At 35.2% G+C, this 25410-nt stretch overlaps 4 protein-coding genes across 6 annotated transcripts; 3 read left to right on the top strand and 1 right to left on the bottom strand.

Moving 5' to 3' along the window:
• Positions 1-4: 4 nt before the first annotated feature.
• bbof1 (basal body orientation factor 1) lies at positions 5-7934 on the top strand. Of its 2 annotated transcripts, XM_051126842.1 has the most exons (12): positions 5-175; positions 320-572; positions 3501-3566; positions 3863-4006; positions 4078-4158; positions 4238-4308; positions 4433-4577; positions 4733-5073; positions 5771-5902; positions 6041-6142; positions 6468-6530; positions 7108-7934. In XM_051126842.1, the coding sequence occupies exons 1-12, from the start codon at positions 135-137 to the stop codon at positions 7202-7204; spliced, it is 1536 nt and encodes a 511-aa protein (XP_050982799.1). In that variant the 5' UTR covers positions 5-134; the 3' UTR covers positions 7205-7934. The 2 variants fall into 2 exon arrangements, 1 of the variants encoding a protein (XP_050982799.1); XR_007829018.1 differs by lacking the exon at positions 7108-7934 and having other exon boundaries at positions 5775-5902; positions 6468-6504.
• Positions 7935-8087: 153 nt separating this feature from the next.
• On the top strand, positions 8088-13098 carry zgc:123321 (Protein YIPF5-like). Its single transcript, XM_051126843.1, has 6 exons — positions 8088-8337; positions 8411-8530; positions 8645-8778; positions 10728-10873; positions 11017-11198; positions 12393-13098. Exons 2-6 carry the CDS (start codon positions 8412-8414, stop codon positions 12553-12555), a joined length of 744 nt encoding a protein of 247 aa, XP_050982800.1. The 5' UTR covers positions 8088-8337; position 8411; the 3' UTR covers positions 12556-13098.
• Positions 13099-13152: 54 nt separating this feature from the next.
• grxcr1b (glutaredoxin and cysteine rich domain containing 1 b) lies at positions 13153-15740 on the bottom strand. 2 transcript variants are annotated; one of them, XM_051126845.1, is made up of 2 exons: positions 14947-15740; positions 13153-13236 (listed from the first exon to the last, which is right to left on the bottom strand). In XM_051126845.1, exons 1-2 carry the CDS (start codon positions 15346-15348, stop codon positions 13201-13203), a joined length of 438 nt encoding a protein of 145 aa, XP_050982802.1. In that variant the 5' UTR covers positions 15349-15740; the 3' UTR covers positions 13153-13200. The 2 variants fall into 2 exon arrangements, 1 of the variants encoding a protein (XP_050982802.1); XR_007829019.1 differs by having other exon boundaries at positions 13158-13236; positions 14746-15740.
• Positions 15741-17210: 1470 nt separating this feature from the next.
• Positions 17211-21918, top strand: pomk (protein O-mannose kinase). The gene is made up of 3 exons (XM_051125179.1): positions 17211-17389; positions 17735-18009; positions 20163-21918. Exons 2-3 carry the CDS (start codon positions 17749-17751, stop codon positions 20928-20930), a joined length of 1029 nt encoding a protein of 342 aa, XP_050981136.1. The 5' UTR covers positions 17211-17389; positions 17735-17748; the 3' UTR covers positions 20931-21918.
• The last annotated feature ends 3492 nt before the right edge of the window (positions 21919-25410 follow it).

Genomic DNA, 25410 nt, shown 5'->3' with positions numbered 1-25410 from the left:
AAAGATTTTATAGGAAAATAAAACGTTTCACGACACGTGACGTGTGACGTGTGACGGTCTCCGTGGCAACAGATGTAAACAAACTAATCCAGCAGGAGCGGTTCATTGAACGCTGTTGAGCAAAGCACTGAGAGATGCCGATTAAAAAAGGAAAGAAGGGAAAGAAAGGAAAAGGGTAAGTAAAAAAACGTACTGATCGTTATGTCCTTGTGTTTGTTTGGGAAAAAGACTAATCTAACTTAAAAAGTATATCTGACTGCATCGTTCTACTTCATGATTTTGATATTCGCCTTTCTCATAATTATGTTTTTATATATAGAAAAGGAAAGAAAGATGGCAAGCAAGAGTCAAAACGAGATAAGGAGTCTGATATAGAGAGGGCAAAGGCAAACGCGGCTCTGTGGGAGGCCAGGTGTGATCTGACAGAGAGTTCACGAGTGGAGTACCGTGAAACAGCGCGAAGACTGAACAAAATCAACCAGCAGCTCACTGACCTGCAGCACAACACCGAGAAGAACACCATCGAGATTATCGCTGTTCTGAGGAACAAAGACGTACAAAACGAGGAGAAGGTATTTTAATGCGTTTGTTTATTAAAGCTACAGTACAAGAATTATTCTCATATTATTTATCACATCGCTAAAGGGTTAATTTATCCAACATTGGAAACTGTCATCATCTACTCACCCTCATATCGTTGTTAACCCTTAAAAGGAACACTGGGTATTAAGACTTGTATGGCTTAATGATGTCTCTTAGTAAAATATGTAGTAGAAAACCTTAATCCAAAAAAGTTTTATACTTATTTTGGATTATGGGGATGCCATTATTTTGATGACGTCAAATGGTTGCACTCAGTGAGCTACTGCCCCTACCTGTTGCTATTTTTACTGCAGCACAGCTCAGAAAATACAATACTGATAAAATGCCACATTGTGTGGCTTTTGGTTATAATTTTCAGTCGAAGGGCAGCGATAGAAGTGATATAAGTCTTCACTGCTTTTTCTAGTGATAAGAAGATGAGAAAAAAATAGAAAAATGCCTGTGGGGACGAATAAAACTTCCTGAAGACCCACGTCTTTGTTCTCTCTACTTTAGCCCTCATCCCTTTGAGGTTTTTAGTAGACCACAACTACTGAATAAGCTTACAAATGGCAGAGACAAGAAACGCTAGATGTCATCCTGGCAGCCACTGAAGGATTTTCTAAACACAGATTTCACTCCATATTCAGGGGCGTTTAGACAACCTGTGGGGAAAAAATCGCTGGTACGGCATTTGGTTTAAGGCTATGCTTATATCCATCGCCACTTGTAGGTTCTTTCAGTAGCTGTTGTCATTGCATCAGTATTTTATTTTCCAAGAAGTGTTGTGGTAAAAATAGCAACAGGTAGTGGCAGTAGCTCACCGAGTGCAACCATTCAACGTCACTGAAATAACGTTCCACCTCATAGTTTAAAAAACGTATACAATGTGGATTTATAAAATAACGTAAATCTTTTTTGGGTTTCCTACTACATATTTCAGTAAGAGACATAATTTACGTTATACTAAGCCATAAACCCAGGGTTCCTTTTAAACTTTATGTTCTTCTTTAAAATTAATTAAATCTGAAAGATTTCTGTTCTTTAAACCAAAACTTTGATGCTTTCAAAGGTTTATAAAGAGATCATAAAAGCAATCCATATGAATCAAGCCGTTAAAAATACAAATCTTCTGAGAAGACTATATATATATGTATGTATATATGTGTATATATATATATATATATATATATATATATGTATGTATATATATATATATATATATGTATGTATATATATATATATATATTTATATGTATATATATATATATATATATATATACATACAGTGCCCTCCACTAATACTGGCACCTTGGTAAATATGAGCAAAGGTGGCTGTAAGAATAAATCTGCATTGTTTATCCTTTTAATCTTTCATTCAAAAAAATCACAATATTCTAATATGCTGGAGTTTTTGGGATGAGCAAGGAGGATTTTTCTTAATACCCTCCTGAACAACATGTGGTGACGTAGGGGCTGTTTGAATTTTTTTTTTTTTTAGTCTTTTGGCCCCAAGACTCAACTAATCTCTGCAATTGTCCTACTGTGATCCTTGGAGAGTCTTTGGACACATAAACTCTCCTCTTCACCATGCATTAGGACGATATAGACACACATCCTTTTCCAGGCAGATTTGTAACATCTTTAGTTGATTGGAATTCTTAATTATTGTCCTAATGATGGAAATTGGGATTTTCAATGCTTTAGCTCTTTTCTTACAGCCACTTTCTATTTTGTGAAGCTCAACAATCTTGTTGTGATGGATGATTAAGGAAATTTGGCCTTTGTGCTCCTCATATTTATAATCCTGTGAAACAGGAAGTTATTGCTGGGCAATATCATACTCCTAGTCATTCTAGTGTGCTAAATAAATGCAAATGTGAATGGGAATATACTTCAGAGATATTTTACTCATTATAATTTCTAAGGGTGCCAATAATTGTGCCCAACATGCATATGAGAAAAACATTTATTTCATAACGTAAGTTTCCCCCCATTTTTAATTGTTTTACTTTAATGAAAGGTTAGCATTTTGTGAATTTTTCGAACGTAAGATCATAAAGATAAACAAAGCAGATTTATTTTCATAGCCGTCTTTGCTCATATGTACCAAGGGTGCCAATGTTAGTGGAGGGCACTGTATATATATATATATATATATATATATATATATAGCACATAAAATATTATCTTCCTTATTCATCATTGTGGAAGTACGCCTATTGGTGAGACTTCCGGTTCATTAGCTGCTATAGGGAAATAAAGAGAAGAATAACAACGTGCAGTACAAAAAAGTGTTTTCACAATTTAGACAATACGTTAAAATAATATGGTAAGACGCATCAATTTGCAACATCAAGCAGCAAAACGAGCTTTTTTGTACAGCTACAAATAGCTGGACTCTGATGAGACTGGAAGCCAGACCCATATAATTTACAAATGATCGCGCCCATGTCAAAAAAAAGGTTGAAACTGAAACTCAGATGTACTTAAGTCACACTGAGGAGCTAATGAGATTTGTTCTTGTGTATCAAGCACAGGTGAGCCTCCATTTACCATATATTGTATGATGTGCTCTATGCTCTATGATGAACATTTATCAAGGTTTATTTGTGAATAAAAGCCTAAATTAAAACTGTTCATCATTTAAAGTGATAGTGTTTCTTCAGAAGACTTGGATTAAACTGCTTGATTCATATGGAATAATTTATGATCTCTTGATGAATTTTTGGATGTATCAAAGTTTTTATATAATAGACTTTCAATTGAGGGACGGAAACTTAATTTGTGTTTCCAAGATGATGAACAGTAGCTGTATTTTATTTTTCAAGATTTTATTTTTCTTACGGGTTTTGGAGTAAATGATGACAATTTTCATTTTTTGACTAAACTAAACCTTTAAACTAATGTTTTCTCAGATAATGGCACTGGAACAACAAATACAGCTTGAGAAAACAAAGGCCTCACAGGAAAAAGAGAGTTTGGTAAGAAATGCCTTTCCACGTATGGGAAAACAAGGATAAATTCAGCAACTGTATGCAAGTCAAAGATAATGATAATGGAATTTTCACATAACTAAAAGTATCAGCTCTGTGAACATTAATTTGAACACATTTCTTTTATTAATAATGGATAATATATAATAGCTAGATAATACTCAAAATATACATTTTTATATTAAAAAAAACAGTTTTCCCAGTCCAGTGTTATTTTTAAAAAAGAACTGATCAGGTCACTCTTGTACTTACTGCTCAGCATTTCTCACTGACTGTAATCACAGGCCACTCAATACACGCTAAAGATCAATGAACTGGAGGAGAAGTTTAACAAGAGATCTAACGAGTTCAACATGATTCAAGAGGAACTTAAGATCATCAATGACTTCCTTAAGAAGAAGCCCCAAATGGAACAAGAGCTCAAAAATGTATAATTCATTCTATTTATTTCATGTACACAGTGCTGTGTCTGTTATAACATCACCATTGTATTGTACAGATGAAAGAAACTATGGACAATGCAGATCTAGAACACAAGAAAACGCTTGCAAGAATGGAGCAAAAGTTCTTCAATAATAAGGTATATATACTAAAAAACATTTCTCAAAAAAAATCTTCCTCATTCTGTCTCACATTGTCTCTCGTTTTACATTCATTAGGTTCATCTAGAGAAGGAAGCTGAGCAAAAGATTGCTGTGCTTGCAGAAAGAGCTCACAATGAAGCCATCATGTAAGTATCTTCTCTGTCTCTCCCAGGACCACTACACATTTCTACCTGATGCCTTTGGAGCTGTTTGTGAGATGCATTTTACATGAGATAAATGAGATGACATTCTCCATCTTGGCCCTACCAGACAGCTGGATGATGCATCTCGCTCCACGTTCAAGGAGAATGTGCGTCTAAATAAGGCATTGGGTTACCACATCAAAGAAGTGGAGGATCTGCGGAAGAGAAATGCAGCGCTGGTAGAAGAGAACAACATCCTCAGTCTGCATAAGGTGACACATGCCATAGTTACTATCCTTGCACAAATAAAGTGAAATTTAAAATTAGCTTCATTAGTCTCTTTGTCTACTATAAAGCTTGCCTATGAAGGAGCAGACATTGATAATGACCACTTTCATTGGAACCAACAATTTTATTCATTGTGCAGGAGACGAGTCAGGACACCTCAAATGATACCGTATCTAAGCTTACAGGCCAGCGAAGCACAGTTTCTGAACTGAGGGCGAAGGTGTTGACACTGGAGCAGGCTTTGGCCAGCATGGTGGCTGAGTTTGAGTGGGAGAAGGCTGACATCAAGCAGCGTGCTGCGGTCAGGACTCAGGCCAGTGGTGTAGAGTTGGACAAACTGCAGAAGCTCCTGAGCATACGGGACAGGGAGCTGAGTCGAGTGAAGAGAATAGCTCGCAGCATAGTGGAGCAGCGCTCAGACATGGAGATCCTCTTCCATGAGGCCCTGAACCACGTGAAGCAGGAGATGCTAATGCACAGGTGCACTTCAGCATGCATTCATTCACTCTCTTTGCTAAAAATACACAAAAACACACCTACACTTCATGATGTAGCCTATTTGATAGAACTTTTGATGGACTTTTGTCTTATATTTATTGCAAATGATATAGTTAAGCAATATCACACAAGCAAGAGTGCTGATTTTCTTGAGTATCAGCATGATTTTTAATGTTGTGTTGATTTTATAAAACAGTTCAATAAAAATAAGTTACCATTTGGAGTTACCTTTTAGGGTAACATTTTACAATAAGGTGTCAAGATGTCAATACACACCATTTTTCAAGTTCAAATTCACAGATGTTAATCAACTCTTCTGTCTGGTTTGTTTGTCAAAAATGGCGAATTTGCCGTTATGATTGGTCAGATCACCTGTCAGTCAAACTCCCTGCGAAGGGTCAATTGTAAACACATTGTAAATGCATTCAAGCCACCTCTGATCTAAATGCCACTTCAGATGCAACTTCTGCAGTGCAAAGCTGGATTTTTTTAAGCTGATTTCAATACATTTGATTAAATCCCAAAAAATATTAAGATATTTTTTTCCTCAATATCACACACCTCTAATTTATTATGAAAATAAAAGTTAAAAAGCAAGAGATCACAGGCTCCATTTTACTGCAAAACCTTCAAACCATTGTTAGATCAGTTACATTATGATCTACATTATGTTATCCAGACAGGAAGCAGAAGGGAATCGTAGCAGGCGGATGGATGAGTTCCTATCAGGTAGAAAGGAGAACGCTCACATTCACACCTTTAACAAAACACCCCACAGCACTCCCACTGGTACAGACGAAGCTGAAAAAGGGTGAGGGTCTTATGCTTATTTGAGGTTTTTAGACTATTCTCAAAAATCTCTTCTGATGACGTGATAACTAAATGTGTTATTACCTAAAAGATGCTTTTATTAAAAAACTGTCTGTAAAACATTGTGTTATTTCATCAGCAATCTGAAGAAAGCCAAAGTGAACATGTCGGAGATGACCTGGGAGCAAAGAGAAAGAGTTCTCAGACTGCTCTTTGCTAAAATGAACAGCCTGAAATCAAAGTAAGTATTTGCCAGTGGATACTGAACTGTTTTTTGACAAACAAATAGTTAAGACAGAAATGTAGGAATGTTTATAAACTTTATACCTTTCCAGGCACAAGAAACCACATTTATAAGATAAATCGTGAATAAGTCATAATCTCCTAAATTAGTTTGATACTGTCTACTTTGAAAGAAAAAGCAGAGTTGGTGAGACAAAGATAGTAATAATGACTATAGTGAAAAAATAAATAAAAAGTATGTAAAGTCTCAAACTTGAAATTTATGGGTAACAAGGAGTAACGAATGTGTATTTTCATGTCACTTTTGTTTTTCAATTCTGAAGGAAACCAATTCACGCTCCAGCTCTGACAGATTCAGATGGGAACCGGTGTAGCAGCAGCCCAGGGTGAGACATGCCTACAGATATGTGGTTTTCTGTTTGATAAAATGAGAGCGTGTACTTGTCAAGTCATTTTTGAAATATAATTCTGAACATCATAGAGCATTTCACATGAAAATGTTTTATAAAGTTTTTTTTGTCTGTTTAAAGGAACACTCCACTTTTTTTGAAAATAGGCTCATTGTCCAACTCCCCCTAGAGTTAAACAGTTGAGTTTTCGACCTAGAAAATTGCAACTTTTCATTTTCCGTCAGTCTTTGTATACACTACATAAGAGTCAAGTTTTAAATAGGAAAAATATAAAAAATCTTGAATTGGATTCAATGATCTATGCTAAGCTATGCTAAAAGACCCGGAGATCGACCGAATAGATTTGAAAATGGTAAAACTCAACTGTTTAACTCTAGGGGAGTTGGACAATGAGCCTATTTTCAAAAAAAGTGTTCCTTTAATACATCAGTTTGACTTGCAGCACATCAAGAAGAGAAAAAAACAACGGCAGTGAATACTTTCTAAAGACTTTTGTTCTGCACCATCGCACATAGACTCATTATTTACAGTTATCTGTCTGTCTTTTCCACAGGAATGAAGACGAGGAATCCCATGCAACATTTTTAACCCAAGCACCAGTTTCCAGTATGAGCTCCAGTGGAAACTCCAGTGCTCTGCCAGACCTGTAGATCATCTGACTTCAGCACAGATAAGAGAGCCAACTAATGTCAAAGTATAAGTAAAAAAAATTGCATATCAGCTATGAAATGCCAGGAAGTGTTTACGAATGTCTAAACTACAACGTACAAGAAACAAAAAAAACAATGATAACGTTGGCACTGAAGATTAGACATGAGGAAAACTGAGTGAAATAATATTTTGCGTCTTTTTTTATTGCAAACAAACAATTCATTTATATTTAATAGAAAAAAAATGGTTTAGTCAGCAGTTTACTGAACATAGCCATAACTTTGACCCTTCTATTGTTTATTTTATTTTATTTTATTTTATTGACTTCGATGCATGATTACAGGTACATAAGAACATTTGTCATTCAGGAACACTGAATTATTTTGCTAGAATGTCAATACCAATTTACTCCATACTAAAATACAAAATTTTAAAGTCCATAATCATTGAAAAGTCTACACAGTATAGTAGATCTTATGGCATAGGCATTGGATAACAATATAAATGTAATTAAAATTAAGTTGTACGTAAAATTGTAAGTAATTATGTATTTTTGAAAATACTGTACTGTTTCATTAAGTGGTAATTTATGTTAAAAGGGGGAAATTATTATTATATTAACTTCTTTTCCTAACAAATAAAACAAAAATATGAAAATCAATATTGTTTGTTTTTGAGACATTAGACATATGTGTTGTATATGAGGACATTTAACCTATACTGTAAAAATGCTGCTTTTTTGCTGTTATAAAGCATTAGACATAATCTTTAGTGATGTTTGTCTCTTTATTATAAGGTCTTAAAATAACAAAAATGTCATTTTTGTCCTACCTTATATACAAAAATAATTTCCATAGACAGATACAGAAATATATTTTAATTGTACAGCATTTGTGCTGAACATTGTGTGATGAGCATATCATCAGTCAGTAGATCTAGAGATCATCAGGATGGCTTTACAACATGACCTCCCAGTACACTGATAGTGCTGCTCATGTCCCACAAGTAAATTTAGAAGACTATTAATAGCATCTCATACACAAATACAGCAAAACAGCTGCTCAGTGACCAAGCAAAGACTCAACAAACGAAGATTTTCAAATCAAACTCTGACTTTAAAGGATACGAATAGGTAAGAACTTACATTCAGAGCTTGTTTATACCACAGCTGAACCTGTGTAAACGTTCCTCATTATTTTAAGCAGAATGGGAGACTTTCAAAACTTTGAACAAGACTTCTATCAGTCTGGATATTATATGGATGGTCAACAGGAAGATGTATATGGCTGTGATCCAGCCTACGTAAATCCAGACTACCATGAAGCGTAAGTGTTGCTAACTGAAAGTGCATTTGATATTTCATGTGCTAATGTATATCAGCTAATGTGTTTCTGTGTGCAATTTAATTGTTGATTCATCATTTACTGTCTGATCATCAGTGATAATTCCGCACATTTACCAGATGAATATACCACTACAGCATCTTATACTGGACAAGTGTATCAGCCTGTAGCGCCACCCGAGCAAACAGAATATATGGACTCATTTGAAGAAGAGCCGCCACTTCTAGAAGGTAATAAAATTATTTATATAAAAATTGTCTTTAAGTTCAAGTGTGTAATTCTGCACCAATGAACGGAACTGTGGAAAAAAAAAAGAAAGAAAAAATAGCCAATTGCCATTATTCAGATTAAGGTTCTGTCACAAATTTTCACAGCCTTTATTTAGTAGTTTTAATCTGTTTCCTTTTTAACATAGTTGAAACCAGACATTTACATACACCTTGCAGAATCTGCAAAATGTTAATTATTTTACCAAAATAAAGGGGTTCATACAAAATGCATGTTATTTTTTTTAGTACTGACCTGAAGATATTTCACATAAAAGATGTATACATATAGTCCGTAAGAGAAAATAATAGTTGAATTTATAAAAATTACCCTGTTCAAAAGTTTACATATGCTTGATTCTTAATACTGTGTTGTTACCTGAATGATCTACAGCTGTGTCTTTTTTTTAGTGATAGTTGTTCATGAGTCTCTTTTTGTCCTTAACAGCTAAACTGCCTGTGTTCTTTGGTTTTTCAGAAATTTTGTTTTGATTTGAACCCTTTCTAACAATGATTGTATGATATTGAGATCCATCTTTTCACACTGAGGACAACTGAGAGACTCATATGCAACTATTACAGAAGGTTCAAACACTCACTGATGTTTCAGAATGAAAATGATGGATTACGAGCTGGGGGGTGAAAACTTTTTGAATTTGAAGATCAGGGTAAATTTAACTTATTTTGTCTTCTGAGCACCATGTAAGTATCTTCTGTATCTTCTGAAGGGCAGTACTAAATGAAAAAAATATAATATTTAGACAAAATAAGAAAAAAATACACATCTTCATTCTGTTCAAAAGTTTACACCCCCAGCTCTTAATGCATCGTTTTTCCTTCTGGAGCATCAGTGAGTGTTTGAACCTTCTGTAATAGTTGCATATGAGTCCCTCAGTTGTCCTCAGTGTGAAAAGATGGATCTAAAAATTATACAGTCATTGTTGGAAAGGGTTCAAAAACACTAAAATGTTGAAAAACCAAATAATTTGTGGGACCTAAAGGATTTTTCTGAAGAACAGTGGGCAGATTAACTGTTCAGGACAAACACAGGACTCATGAACAACTATCACTGAACAAAAAAAACACAGCTGTGTTCAGGTAACAACACAGTATTAAAAATCAAACGTATGTAAACTTTTGAACAGGGTCTATCTCTTGTGGACTATATGTAAACATCTTTTATGTGAAATATCTTATTCAGGTCAGTACTACATAAAAAAAAACATGCATTTTGTATGAACCCTTTTATTTTGGTAAAAAAAAATTACCATTTTACAGATTCTGCAAGGTTTATGTAAATTTCGGGTGTGACAATTTGTAATTTAAATGCGTGAGACTTCTGGTGTCATTTGCTTGTTATTTTATCTCTCCAAGAACAGTCTCTTATATGTTGCTTGATAATGTAAACTGGTATTTGTTTTCATATTATTCCAATGTCTTATCACAATCATCAACACTAGTTTGTAGCGCAAATAGTTTTACCTTTTACTGCATGGTTATTTTTTTTTATTAATTTATCTATCTACCTTCAGTGCGGAAGTAAGCCTATGAGTGAGACTTCTGGTTCATTAGCTGCTATAGAGAAATAATGAGAAGAATAACAACGTGCAGTACACAGTAAAACTATTTGCACTACAAACCAGTGTGTTCATAATTAAGATTGAAATAATATGGTAAGACACACCAATTTGCAATATCAAGCATCACAACAAGCTGTTTTGTACAGCTAAAAATAGATTGCTACGCTGCTGACAAAAGACAGTGGACTGTTTTCCTGCTAAATTTTGCAATTGTTTCTCTAATGTGGCCACACCGTAACACTAAAAACTAAAAATGGGGCATTTCATGCATAATCAAACTTAACAGAAAATATATGTGTAGAAATGAAAAATATATGTCTGTTTTTTTCTCAGAGTTGGGGATTAACTTTGACCATATCTGGCAGAAGACTCTGACTGTGTTAAATCCACTGAGGCCTGCTGATGGCAGTATTATGAATGAGACAGACCTCACTGGGCCTGTTCTCTTCTGCATTGCTCTGGGAGCCACACTATTGATGGTACAAACTACATCCATCCTGATCCTTTGTGAAACCATTTACTAGAGGTACACAGTAATTTGTACTGCACAGAGGAAATGAAAACATATGTAATGTCCAGAACATGTACCTGTGGGTTTGTGTGTGTATTCTATATTCTATAGGCAGGTAAAGCACACTTTGGGTATGTGTATGGCATCAGTGCGTTGGGATGTGTTGGGATATACATGCTGTTGAACCTGATGAGCAGTTACAGTGTATCCTGTGGATGTGTGGCGAGTGTGCTGGGATACTCACTCCTGCCAATGGTGGGACTCTCTGCCTTTGCTGTTCTGTATTCCCTTCAGTGAGTATCCATAACTGTATAGAAACCTTTAACATTCATGGAACCTGTTAGAATGTTCTTTATCTACCTGTTTCTTCCAAGCTGCAACCTCTCAGTCTCCCTCTTGAAGCCAACACGGAAGTGACTAAAACTGCAGTTCATAGACTGGCCGCTAGAGACTGGCTGCAATAGGCTGCAGGTGGCGCTACAGGCTGATACACTTGTCCAGTATAAGATGCTGTAGTGGTATATTCATCTGGTAAATGTGCGGAATTATCACTGATGATCAGACAGTAAATGATGAATCAACAATTAAATTGCACACAGAAACACATTAGCTCATATACATTAATACATGAAATATCAAATGCACTTGCAGTTAGCAACACTTACACTTCACGGTAGTCTGGATTGACGTAGGATGGACGCAGAAAAAAAAACGTTTACAACCTGGTACAAAAAATGATTTTGGTCTGTATAGCTAATTTTGCCCTTCATGTCAACTGTGAGGGGGTGAATTTTTTTTATAACTCATCCGTTTAAATTATATTAAGACTTAAAGTTCTGCATAATTTAGGGCGTGGCCACTTGAGTGACAGGTGGTTTGCCGCTGCTGTCACCACTGTCACGCTAAGTGGGCGTGGCTTCAGCAACTAGCTCCACCCACGTCCTGCCTCTTTGCCCATTTTCGATTATCTGGGAGTGACATGCAGTCACGCGATTCCAAGATGGTGACGGCCGACTCCCACCCACTAAGAGCTTCAAAAATGCTCTTCAGAAACCTACGGGTGATGTCACGGACACTACGTCCATACTTTTTACAGTCTATGGTTTCTTCCCACAAGAGTGGGTGTGAACATTTGTAAATTTCATTGGTCTGGCTTCCAGTCTCATCCCCTGCCAGCTATTTTTAGCTGTACAAAACAGCTCGTTTTGCTGCTTGATATTGCAGATTGGTGTGTCTACCATATTATTAACTTAATTATGGTGTAGTGCAGTTTTACTGTTTACTGTACGTTGTTATTCTCGTTATTTCCCTGTAACGGCTAATGAACTGGAATAACTGGAATTAATCTCACAGATAAGCTTACTTCCATGTTGAGGAAAAAGGTGGATAGTGGAAAATTATTAAAATATTCTTCACACTTTTTTTTAAGAGTGCATAATTTCAGGTATGCTGCATGTGAATAACAAATGGCTTTTATTTTAATGCAGAGGGCTCTTGGGAACGCTGTTGGCCTTGTTTGTGATTGGCTGGTGCAGTCTATCGGCTTCTAAGATCTTCAGTTCCACTCTTGACATGAGCGGGCAGCAGCTGCTGGTGGCCTATCCCTGTGCTCTTCTATACGGGGTCTTCGCTCTCCTTACTGTCTTCTGAAATCTCAACTATTATAAGAGATTATCTAGGATCAGATGAAAATTTAGTTTGCACACAATTCACATTACCTGTCAAAATGGCAGCAAATCAAAGTTACTGTAACTTTTTATCAGATGAATAAAAAACAAGCTAACTTAAAGAGCAGAGTTAGGGAAATCATTTTTGATTACTCGATGAATCAATAATGAATATTCCAAAAAGTATTAACAGAAGTAAAAAGGTTGTTGTGACTTTTTGTTTTTATTGCATTAAAACTTAATATATATGTATAAAACTTGATTACATCTTATTTTCTAAAAAAAAAAATCACAATAATTTAATCACAAACAATGAAATGTCCAAATAAAGAAAAGGCACCTCAAATCAAACAGGCAAAGAGAATGTTCTCCAAGCAACCAGCTGACTTTACAGATCCCTTCAGTTCCTTTGTTCAAAAATGCTTTTGCAAAAAGTGAATATAAAATATATTTACAGAACTAAAATATACATACATATTGAAAAGCACTTAAAAAGAAAAAAAACATTGGCCGCTGTTTATCACTTTTACACAAACAAGCCTGTTGCACATCCATCCAGAGTGACGTCCTGCTTTGTGACCCAGCATCCTCTGCTGCACGACATCCAAAGCTGTTTTCAGACAAAATCTCATGGTCTTTTAGGGCGGTTCATAATAAGCGAATCCTGTGAAAGAGACAGTAATTGAATATTATAGATTCATAACAACTTCAATAATATAACAGTTGGCAAGAAGCTTACTAGTTACAGTCATAATTATAAACAAAACTAAAATGCACTTATGTCATAGAATTAGGAGAATAAATAATGCAAATTAATTTCATATTTCTTAAATGTAAGTAATGTACAGGTTAATTATAGTACACTGAACAGAACATACTTAAGTGAAAAAATATTAATTCTAGTAGTAAAGTTTGAACAGGTACCTGAATTTAGAACTGAGTTTATTTTAAAACTCTCAGATGTAAAATGTTATAGTTTGTACATATTTGTAAATGTTTATAAGTCTCTAATACAAAATGTGCTACATAAAAACTAAAAGTTATTTTAAAAAATTACAAATGTGAACCTTCATATTGTTCAAAAAGTAGCAGTTATTTCATATTTCTTATTCTTATTTTAGTTTAACCCTTTGTCACTGGTCCACCCTGTGGGCTGCTTGGCTTTTTTTTTTTCGTTATCTTTTGTCTTTATCATATATTTTAGTAATCATCATAAATTATATATCATTTGAAAGCTTAAAAACTCAAAATTCATCCTATGAAAACCATTTTGAAATCAGATATTGGGTGGAGTCAGGTGTCATATTACAATATGTATTACAGTCTTTTAGAATCAAAACTTTTTATAATCTTGACAAAATACATATCGCCCGAAAAAGTCAAAGTCTCAAGATTCCATATTTGGTGGTACTTTTAAAATAAAAGTATTATTGACAGAGAAATTGAGTCATTTGTGACAGAAAAATGCACTAAAATAAACCTAAATGGCATTTGGATGGCACCCAGTGGCTGTTTGTGGTATAACACCCTAAATAAAATCTCCAGGACCTCAATTTTGTTTTTAATATCAACTTCAAATTTGAAGCATAACTTATTTAGACATAAGACTTTAATTCTATAGCAATTTTGGATTCAAAAATATTTTGTGAAATATTATTTGAAGTAAACTCCTATAAATTTTTGATACTTTCATATTTTGAAATGATTCAACTTCTTAAAAAAAGAGTCCAACCTTAGGTCTGTATTCCAAAGTGTTCATAAATTATAACAATTTAAATTTGGAAAGTGCACTTTCACGTCTATGTTCAAAAATGGGGGGTGACACTAAAGGGGTTAAACATTTTAAATAGTAATAATAAAGATTGAGCAGGTGTGTCCAAGCACTTGGTAAGACTTTTGTATTATAACCAGTTATTATAACTTATCTAATAACCAATTATAACCATAACCTAACTATAACAAACCAATTATAACCAATTGGATAATTGGATATAGGTTAAGTAATTTCCCCTAAATATGCAACTCATGTAACCACCACGAAATCAAAAGAAAAATAAATTATAGTCTATATAAAAACGTCCATATTCTCATAACAATGCACAGAGATACAGGCTATATTTGTCTAAGCATGTTATAATTTCTTATTTCCTACGATTTTGGGTTGATATCTAACCTGGTCTTTTGTAAACATAGCGTCTTTCTTACAGCAATTAGTCGGTCATTAATCCTGAATGGTTTAACAAGGGTGATTGGGTTCCTTTTTCCAGCTATTGCAATCTCCTTTTCTTCTCTTAGACCTACAGAAAAATCTTTTCACAGCTGTATTATAGCCTACACTAATAAATGTAATTATATTGCTCCAAATAAAACTTACCCCATACATTTTGGACAGGTTGTTAAACAACACCTGTCCCGCGCTCACTTTGTCTCTCACGCCCCGAATAGTTCCGTTCTTACTGAAGATGTTCACGCGTTTACCAGTGAAAATCTTGTCCTTGGTTGCACTAGCGTACATGAGCAGCTCGTCCGGTTCGCTGCCGCTGTCGTCCGGTTCTTGCCCCACCAGGCCGCTCAGATGGCTGTTTGCCTCCGTGATGACAGGCGAGGTCGCACGCTCCGGCTCTGAGCTCACAGTGGTGTCCGTGTCCGCGCAGTCTTCGAGCACCTGCTCCCTGAACACCTCCTTCAGAACGCGGCCGCTGTGCGCGGACGCCACGCGGAACCTCACTCTCCTCTCGGCTCGGTCCTCCTCAGCCGTGGATGTGCGTCGCTCCATTTTGCACTCAGAAAATCTACATCATACAGCTTTTGTTTGACTGAAATTAGACTGTGCCACAGGTAAAGTGCATTGCCCTGACATTAAAGGTCTTGCCTGATCTTCAGATAAAGGGCTTGTGGCACGAACGTGTCAATTCGACACCATGTGCTTTAATATTTAATAAACGCTATCCATGGAAACCGTGGAAACCGACTTGTGTTCTCTTATGAATAAAAGATACCTCACGTGTGGCTTAAAGAACATATTGTGTGTAACTAATAACAAAAGCACCTAAAGTGTGAAATAGTTTTATTCCCCATTTTGACGCTGTTTTGAAACATTGACCTATACAAGGAGTTATCCTGAAATATAAACAGGTCTACATTAGATACTGATATGACAATATAAACAGCCTGCTTTGTAATATCAATTTGCACTACCAGAGCTATAGGAAGAACAATGCCATAATTAAAGTGTCCACAAAAAGTATCTAAGCACTTGAAAATTTTAGGTACGGTATTTTGACTACTTTTTAGATTACTTTTTTATCAAACTTGTTTTAAAGTTACTATTAAATGTTTCAATTCATTTCTGACATTCAGAAAGTGTTCTTTTCTCCATTTTGATTAATGTATCTTTTGCTGCTTATTCTAAAACATACACATTTCATTATGTGAGATATTTTGAAGACAAGTGTATTTGTGTGGTATTTCCTTAAAATAAATGCCCTATATTTTAATACTTTTATACAATGTGTAATGATGTACACAATTTATACATGTTTGATTGTGACTTACATGTCCACAAATGGTATACAGTTTTTTGTTTCTTTTTTGTTTTATTTGACAACACTGTTATTTTTAAGAATATTTTTCTGTACCTTTTTATACAGAATATTTAATCTATGCAATCCCTTAGACTCTGACAAGATGTCACACCGAAGGAAAAATATTAATTCAAAATATTGCCAATTATTTCCATTATTCCTATTCCTTTACAAGTGTTGAGGGGAGACTTGAAACTGCAGAGGTCAAAAGTTCAGTCTTAAGCAAAAAAAGAAAAAACACTTTTGATTATGCATATATATAGGTCTAGCCTATACTGAACACTCGTTTGTGCTACTAATACTGTCGAAAATTGTTTTTGAATAATTTTTTCCATTATCTTTATCTTTACACTAGCAGTCAAACGTTTTTGAACAGTAAGATTTTTAATGTTTTTTTTTTTAAGAATTCTCTTCTGCTCACCAATCCTGCATTTAGTTTATCCAAAATACAGCAAAAGCAGTAATATTGTAAAATATTTTTTACTATTTAAAATAACTGTTTTCTATTTGAATATATAAAAATGTAATTTATTCCTGTGATTTCAAAGCTGAATTTTCAGCATCATTACTCCAGTCTTCAGAAATCATTCTAATATATATTTATACATTTATATAAAATCAAGTGATGATAAAGACATTTATAATGTAACAAAAGATTTGCATTTCAGATAAATGCTGTTCTTCTGAACTTTCTATTCGTCAAAGAAACCAGAAATAATCTACTCAGCTGTTTTCAACAATAATAATATATGTTTTTTGAGCAGCAAATCAGAATATTAGAATGATTTCTGAAGGATCATGTGACTGGAGTAATGATGTTAAAAATGCAGCTTTGAAATCACAGGAATAAACAGTTATTTAGATAGTAAAAATATTTCAAATTTACTGTTTTGCTGTAGTTTGGATCAAATAAATGCAGGCTTGGTGAGCAGAAGAGACTTGCTTAAAAAAAAATCTTTTGACTGGTAGTGTATTGGGCGTTGGACACACTGCTGTTACACTGTGATGGCTCTAGATGGCGATGTGTTTTCGGGATACAGTGCGCTTCTCTTAACAACTTCATAGAGCGAGACAATCCGGAACAACAACACTGAGGAATCTGACGGCGTGGAATCTAAACCACCAGCTATTCAACGCTTGCACGACATAAACGAACTGTTTTGACATCGTATGAACAAGAGGACATTAGTATCTGCGGCTGGTGAACCAGTATACACATAATAATGCAAACTGGTGTGTTAAAGACATACCTTCATAAAATCATTAGACACGACCTTTAATAACAGTCTGTTTTGAATTATCTTACTGTTTTCAGTACTCAAAAAATGCAGTGAGCAGCATCTTGAATTCAGACAAAATGTATTATAATAATTAACACTCCAATAAGGCACTTAAGCACTCCCCAAATCGTAAATTTCTCAAACATAAAGCTTTTTAAAAGTCTTTATGGAAGTCATCTGTAATGAGTGATATGCTACAATTTGTAACCCAAACCTCTTACATCTAATAATCTGATTACTGTTCTCATTTTCCACGTGATTATATATATATAATCTCTTCATGTGTTCTGATCAACAGGTTAAGATGTCATCATGGGCGGCACTGCTGGGACGAGGTGTGGAGTGCCTGCTGTCTTGCTTTGTCTGGCAGCTCTCCTCTGTGCCAATCTGCTGCTGTATTTCTATCTAGATGCCCTGTATCAGGACACAAATCCCCTCTCAGCGCACACGCAGTGCCCGCTTCGCCACTTTAAAGTGGGCACCATGACCACCTGTACACCTTGGCTTCAGTGTCCCGAAATTCGAGCTGAAGTCCGCCGTGTGAAGCTCATTGGACAAGGAGCTGTGAAGAAAGTGAGTTTGGCTGCATCTTTAAAACTAGAGGGTTTACACTTACGTCACGGATTGGTCAATTATCTGGATGCGCAGCCATATTGGAGATACTCAGATGTGAACAACAGCATGGATTGCACAGTTAATGTACTACTGAATATGTTCTTCTGCTAATTTATGTTGACTAAACCACGGGAAAAAAACGTGTGGAAGCTGATAAATCATATAGAGTGTTTTCACGACACGTCATCAGTCGGCCATATTGGCAGCACTTAATGTAAACAATGCCACTGAACCGAACAAAACTTGAATATTTTGCTGCTGAAAATGGTCAATTATTGTCATGTTTTGGGCTGTACTAATTGGTCACACCAGGAAAAACATTTGGAGTACTATAGACTGGCAAAAGTTTTGTGGTTTAGACAGCATAAATTAGCAGAACAATGTATTCAGTAGTACATTTACCCAGAAATCCATGCTGTTGTTTACATCAACGTATCTCCAATATGGCCACGTATCTGGGTAACTGACCAAACCATGACGTACATGCAAACCCTCTAAAAAGGGGCACAATATTTTGACAAACTAAAGTTAATAGGTGGTAAAGATATATACGGGCAGTATTAATTAACATATTAGACTAAAATGATTTCATCTACCTGATCAGAAATGATATGAATGTTGTCAAGATTCTTGCCCTGGAAATCATTGTTCAGTTTGGCCAACCACAAACGCCTCTTCTCCTTGATTTGTTATAAATTTTGACAGTCTATAGTACTCCCGGTAGTTTTTCCCGGTCCGACCGGTTAGTACAGCCCAAAACATGACAATAACTGACCATTTTCAGCAGCAATAATCAGCAAAATTTGCAAGTTTAGTTCAGTGGCATTGTTTACATTTAGTGCCACCAATATGGCCGATTGATGACATGTCATGAAAACGCTCAGTACATTTGAATCCATTATTTACATTTTTATTCCACATTATGCCCAGTATTGTCCTTAAAACAAGGTTTGACATAGGGCTGTCAAACGATTAGTTGCGATTAATCGCATACAAAATAAAAGTTTGAGTTTGTCTAATATGTGTGTGTGTACTGTGTGTAATTATCATGTATATATAAATACACACAAATTACTGTATACATTTAAGAGAAATATGTTATGTACAAAATATATTTATTTTTATATAACATAAATTCTATGAAAATTATAATAAATACACATACTTGTAAATATTTCTTAAATATATGCATGTATGTGTTTGTATTTATATACACATAAAAATTACACACAGTACACACACACTTATTAGGCAAACTCAAACTTTTATTTTGTATGCGATTCATCGCAACTAATCGTTTGACAGCCCTAGTTTGATGGCAGTACAAACAATTAAAGTGAATGGACCATGTGCAGTTAAACTGCAAACTTGGCAACCCTGGGCAAATGACAGGGCAAGTTGTAAAAAACCTGTTTTTCATTCATAGACACGCTTAATTGATACTCAAAACTAGATGTCAGTTATTTTCATTATCATTTTTTATCAATGTTATTGATTTGTTGATGCAGCCTCAGTTGAGTTATTTTTCTTAAAGGAATAGTTCACTTTCAGAACAAAAATTTACAGATAATGTACTCGCCCCCTTGTCATCCAAGATGTTCATGTCTTTCTTTCTTCAGAAATTGTGATTTTGAGGAAAACATTTCAGGATTCTCTCCATATAGTGGTGCCCGCGAATCTGAGCTTCCAAAATGCGATTTAAATGCAACTTCAAATGGCTCTAAACGGAATACACAGAGTTGGCGCAGAGCTAGACAAGACAAGCATTTGAGTTTAAAAAGTATATAAATTGTCAACTTCTTTAGAAAATGAATGATTGTTTTGCTAGATAAGACCCTTATTCCTCGGCTGGGATCGTTTAGAGCCCTTTCAAGCTGCATTTAAACTGCATTTTGGAAGTTTAGACTCGCAGGCACCATAGAAGTCCACTATATGGAGGAAAATTCTGAAATGTTTGCCTCAAAAAACATTTCTTTATGACTGAAGAAAAAAAGACATGAACATCTTGGGTGACAAGAGGGTGAGTAAATTATCTGTACATTTTTGTTCTTGAAGTGAACTTCTCATTTAATACATCTTCAGAGACATAAATGGATGATTGTGTTTTCTAGGTTTATCTATCGGAGTGGCGGGGTCAGAAGGTGGCACTCTCTGCCTTGTCATCAGAGCAGTATAAAGATGATTTCCTCCACGGACTGTCTATGCTACGTGCCTTGCAGAGCGCCCATGTTGTGACGCTTGTAGGAGCGTGTGAAGAAGATGGTGTGTTTGTTACAGAGTATCACCCTCTGGGTTCAGCACTGACGCTCGATGCCACTCTTGCGCAAGACCGATATCGCTGGCGCAACTCTTGGCATACTCGACTACAACTGGCAATAGACTACGTCGCCTTCTTGGCGTACTTGCACAGCAGTCCGGTAGGCATCCGAGTCATGTGTGACTCCAACGACCTGCACAAAACTCTCAGCCAGTTTCTGCTCGCATCCGACATGCGTCTGTTGGCCAACGACTTGGATGCGCTGCCTGAGGTGGAGAGGGGGCGTCAAGGGGTGAAGTGCGGTCATCATGAGCTCAACGGGGACTTCGTTGCTCCGGAGCAGTTGTGGCCTTACGGCGAGAATGTGCAGTTCTCTGACGAAGCCATGCCTGGTTACGATGAAAAGACGGACATCTGGAAGATTCCAGATGTGACACGTTTCCTGTTGGGGGATGTCCTGGGAAGTGACGTCATACATTTCCACTTGTTTCAGATCTACACAGAATGCAAGAGGAAGGAGCCTCACATGCGGCCCACGGCGCTTGAGGTCCTCACTGTGTATCGCTCTGTCTACGACAGCATGATTGAGAACCAGTCACAGAGAGTTAGAGATATGTTGTAGAGCGTAATGATCATTAAAGGGGTAGTTCAACCAAAAACCTGTATGATTGACTTCCTTCTGTGGAACACAAAATAAGATACTTTGAGAAATGTTCCTTATAATGGGTCACCAAAACAGTTTGGTCACAAACATTCTTCAGAATATCTTGTCTTGTGTTTCACAGAAGAAGCGTGTCATATAGGTTTGAAATACATGAGGATACAATTTTCATTTTTAGGTTTAAATCACACCATTGCAATGCAATGGGTTTTTGTCAAACTACATTAAAGGGTTACTCCACCCCAAAATGAAAATTATGTCATTGATCACTTACCCCGATGTCGTTCCAAACTCATCAAACCTTTGTTCGTCTTTGGAACACAATTTAACATATTTTGGAGGAGGAGGAGGCGAATTGTTAAATATTTTTTTTTTATTTGTGTGTTCTCATTGCTTCATAAAATTCATATTGAACCACTGATGGCCGTTGGACTATTTTTAACGATGTCTTTCATACTTTTCTGGGTCTTGACAGTGGTATTTACCTGGCAGTCAGTAGGACAGTCACTAAACCTCCCGGTTTTCATCCAAAATATCTTAAATTGTGTTCTGAAGACGAACAAAGGTTTTACGGGTTTGGAACGATATGTGGGTAAATGATTAATGACAACATTTTCATTCTGGGGTGGAGTAACCCTTTAAAGAATATGCAGCGAATGTATGACAGCAACATCCAGCAGAGGATGAGATGCAGCATCTCAGGGTTTCAGATCTGAATCCAGCTCCAAATTTTTACTTATGCTAAGACATTTCGCATAACTATAACGTTAACTTACCTCATAAAAGTTCTTTTCAGTTAAGTGAATAGAACTTACCTTACTGATGCAGTGGTGTGTGTGGAGTAAGTGTGGATCTTACTTTAATACAATATTGTCATTATAAACACAGAACTTGCTTTGTTTTGTTCTGTCTCAGTATTTGGAATCCTTTAATAAATCATTTTCTCAAGAACAAACTCTGATTGTGTTGTCAGTTTATTATAAGTGTTTTTGAAACAGTGCTTCATGAAGCTTTGAAACATTTACTGATCTTTTGTTTTCGAAACAGTGGTTGACCTCTGACATGATTTTATAACATGTCATGGTTTCTACACATTTCAAAATCCTGATGTTTTGCTGTAGATAGCGTTTATCTAGTAAATCCATTAACTAGTGTTTAATGGTTTTAACTGATCTTGAAGATCAAAATTAGAGAACAACTTATCATTTCCTAAATTCCAAGGTCACTGCTTAGTCCTGTTTAAAGGCATCATAACAAGGGCAGTTTTTAAGCATATTTCATTCATTAAATGTGTTCTGAAGCACATCATAAAAAAACTTAAATAGGATATTTGAAAAATAACTATTTAGAAATTAGAAAACTCTTATAGATATATACAATACAATGTATTGGTGTTAATTTGGAACCTGGTGTTAATTTCCTTAATTATTTAACAAACCCTATTTAACTGGGTTCCTACAATTTTCACTGAGATTGCAAGATGGCAAGCTGCTCTGAGGTGACCGAAACCCTGCGATAGGAAGTTGTTCAGATAAAGACTGAGGGATGATCCTTTCAGCTAATGCAGTTACTTGAAGATGAAAACATTCAAAAAACAAAATGGCCTGCCCAGAGTCCTGATCTAAACCAGACTGAAAATCTCTGGAAAATCCAGTTAACTGGCTGATTTATTAAAAATAATAATACAATTGTGGCAAAGTTGTATGGTTGGCGTTTCTGAGGTTATGCTACGACTGTTATGCTATTTACAAGCTGTTTTACTGATGATTTTTCAAACACTGATTAATCAATTACATTAGACATTTGTTTTAAGTTGCTCTGTTTTTATGCTGTAACTAGGAGAAAAAAGGAACTTATTCACATGATGCTTGAATTAAGGTGAATACAGCGATCTCACACCACATTACAGAGCGGAAAAAAACATTTATTGTTCGTATTTTGTCATAAAATTGACAGAATTTAAAGGCTATGATTTGTGTTAGGCTATATTAAAAGTAACAAAGCACTTATTGCAATAATTGGTTGGCTGGCTGGCATGCTACAAATAATGAAACAGACTTGAAAACGTTAATTATTCATTTATTTATTTATTTAAGCTGGTCCTTTGCTGGTTTATGCTGGTACTTTGCTGATTTATACTGTTCCTTGACCAGTAATATGACCAGCATAAACCAGCAAAGGACCATGTTAAACCAGCATCCCAGCATCAAAACATACCAGCTACCAGCATATGCTGTTTTTTAACCAGGGCTGCCTACTAGCCTGTATTTCTAAGTTTATGTTAACGTGTACTAAAGTGTTTGGATGCTGCATCACATCTCCCTGGATTTGCATCATGAGTTTAAAGTGTTTAAATCAAGACAACAACACAAGAATCATTCAGTTTGAGTGATTCTCTGAATGTATTGCATCATTTAATGTATTTTGTACTCTTTGATAACTTTGTTAACCGACTTAATGTGCTTTTACATAGCACAAGGGGTCTGAACAACACTGGTCAGCAGGTAAAGTACCACTGAGTTACAACAGAGAAACGTGTCAGTAATCCCACAAGGAGAACAGGTACATTATCCACTGAACCTCAATTCTGAATTTACCAAGAGTCATTAGAACACGTCTTTACAGCTCTTCATGACGTCATATTAAGTTGTCTCAGAAGGATGCTTTTTAAAATTAATTTATTTTTTTCCCCCACAAATACCAATTTAAAGTCACTGCTGACATATTAGGCCATAAATACCAACACAGATACCAAGAACACTTGCACACATGGTGTTATAGGGGACAATATTTAACTATGTATTTTTATTAAAAACTGAATTCCCTTTTTGTGAAAGTCCCATCACTTTAAAATGTTTTACAATAAACATTTTTTACCATATCTTTTACCACATTTGTTACTTTTCAAATGCCATTTATGCATACTGTAGTTTTTATTCTTTTGCTCTTTACTCTTCAAACTTCCACTTAACTACAGAATGTTTAAAATTATCATCTAAACAAATTCTAAAACAAACAGTTTCTGTATTTATTATCTGAGTGTGATTTTAAAAAAAATCCTGAAAATGTCCTGAAAATGCGGTCAGATCTGGGTAGTAACTGATTACATGTAATCTGGGTTAAGTAATCAGATTCCAAAAATTAAGTATTGTACTTATAGACTAAATTACATTTTAAAATACTCTGAATCAGACTACAGTTACTTTTTATTGATTACGTGATTATATATTATTTACACATTAGTAATCCATCATTCATAATTTATTGATTCTCCCTAATTCCTCTTTTTCATCTTTTAGATTTTCCTTTGTAAAATAGCCTACTGCTTATATATGCTTAAAAAGTCTTCAAGTTTTGTGGAGATTCGCAAAGATCAGTCATTAGGTGGTGGCACAGCATTTGACCACTGGATTTACAAAAATCATTTCAGGTTTAAGAAGTGTTTAAACATTGCATCAACTACTGATGAACACACTGATTTTTTTTTTTTTTTTAATTATCATTCTGTAAGTTGTTTAACCACATATTTTTGTCTTTGGAAGGCTTTTGTCTTTTAAACACTTTAAAATGCACCAATTCACACAAACTTTTTTTTCCACCTAATATATTCACTAGAAGTACCCCTGAGATTTTAAAATAAACATTTTAATAATTATGTGTCACATTTGCATGTTCAGTGGTTCTTTAACCCTTTTAGACCTGATTTTCACTGAACAAAAAAAATTTTGTCCTCTTGATATTTGCTCTTCTCCAACATATAAATAAGTCTAAAAAAAAAAAGATTTGTGCAAACTAATTTTTTATTAGATTTTTCTCATGTCCACTACAATGGACACCAAGACTGAAGAAGATAAGTAGAGTTAATTAATTTTAGTCTTAATTTTACAACCGGTGCAAGTTGATGAGTCTACCATTAACATAACTCTGCATATAAAAGGTTAAATATGGGGTTCCTCCTCTTCCTGTCTAGTTGGTTATCATGTCTCTCTTTTGTGATGTCTGTAGCTCAATCAGATTAAGTTAGGAAGTTAGCCAATCAGTGACCAGGCATTGCTCATATTTTAAAAAAAATAAAATTGTATTGGTTTAAACAAAAAATCATGTGATGTCCATTTCAATGGATGCAGGGTCTGAAGGGGTTAATGTTGGTTATGGTCACATAACTTTTTGATTGATTTTAAAATTATTTATTTTAATTTAACATTTTTATGACTTAATTAATTATTAGCTTTTCATTAAACTCATAACCCGCCCTGAAGTTCTTTCACAAACAGCAGTTTGGGAAACCTTGCCCTAATATGTGACCCTGGACCACAAAACCAGTCTTAAGTAGCACAGGTACATTTGTAGCAATAGCCAAAAAAAAAAAAAACATTGTATGGGTCAAAATTGTAGATTTTTCTTTTATGCCAAAAATCATTAGGATATTAAGTAAGGATCA

The sequence above is a fragment of the Labeo rohita genome, chromosome 13 (genome assembly GCF_022985175.1).
Source record: "Labeo rohita strain BAU-BD-2019 chromosome 13, IGBB_LRoh.1.0, whole genome shotgun sequence".
Lineage (NCBI taxonomy): Eukaryota > Metazoa > Chordata > Actinopteri > Cypriniformes > Cyprinidae > Labeo > Labeo rohita.
The sequence above is the reverse complement of the archived record's forward strand: the minus strand, read 5'-3'. Positions and strand labels throughout refer to the sequence as shown.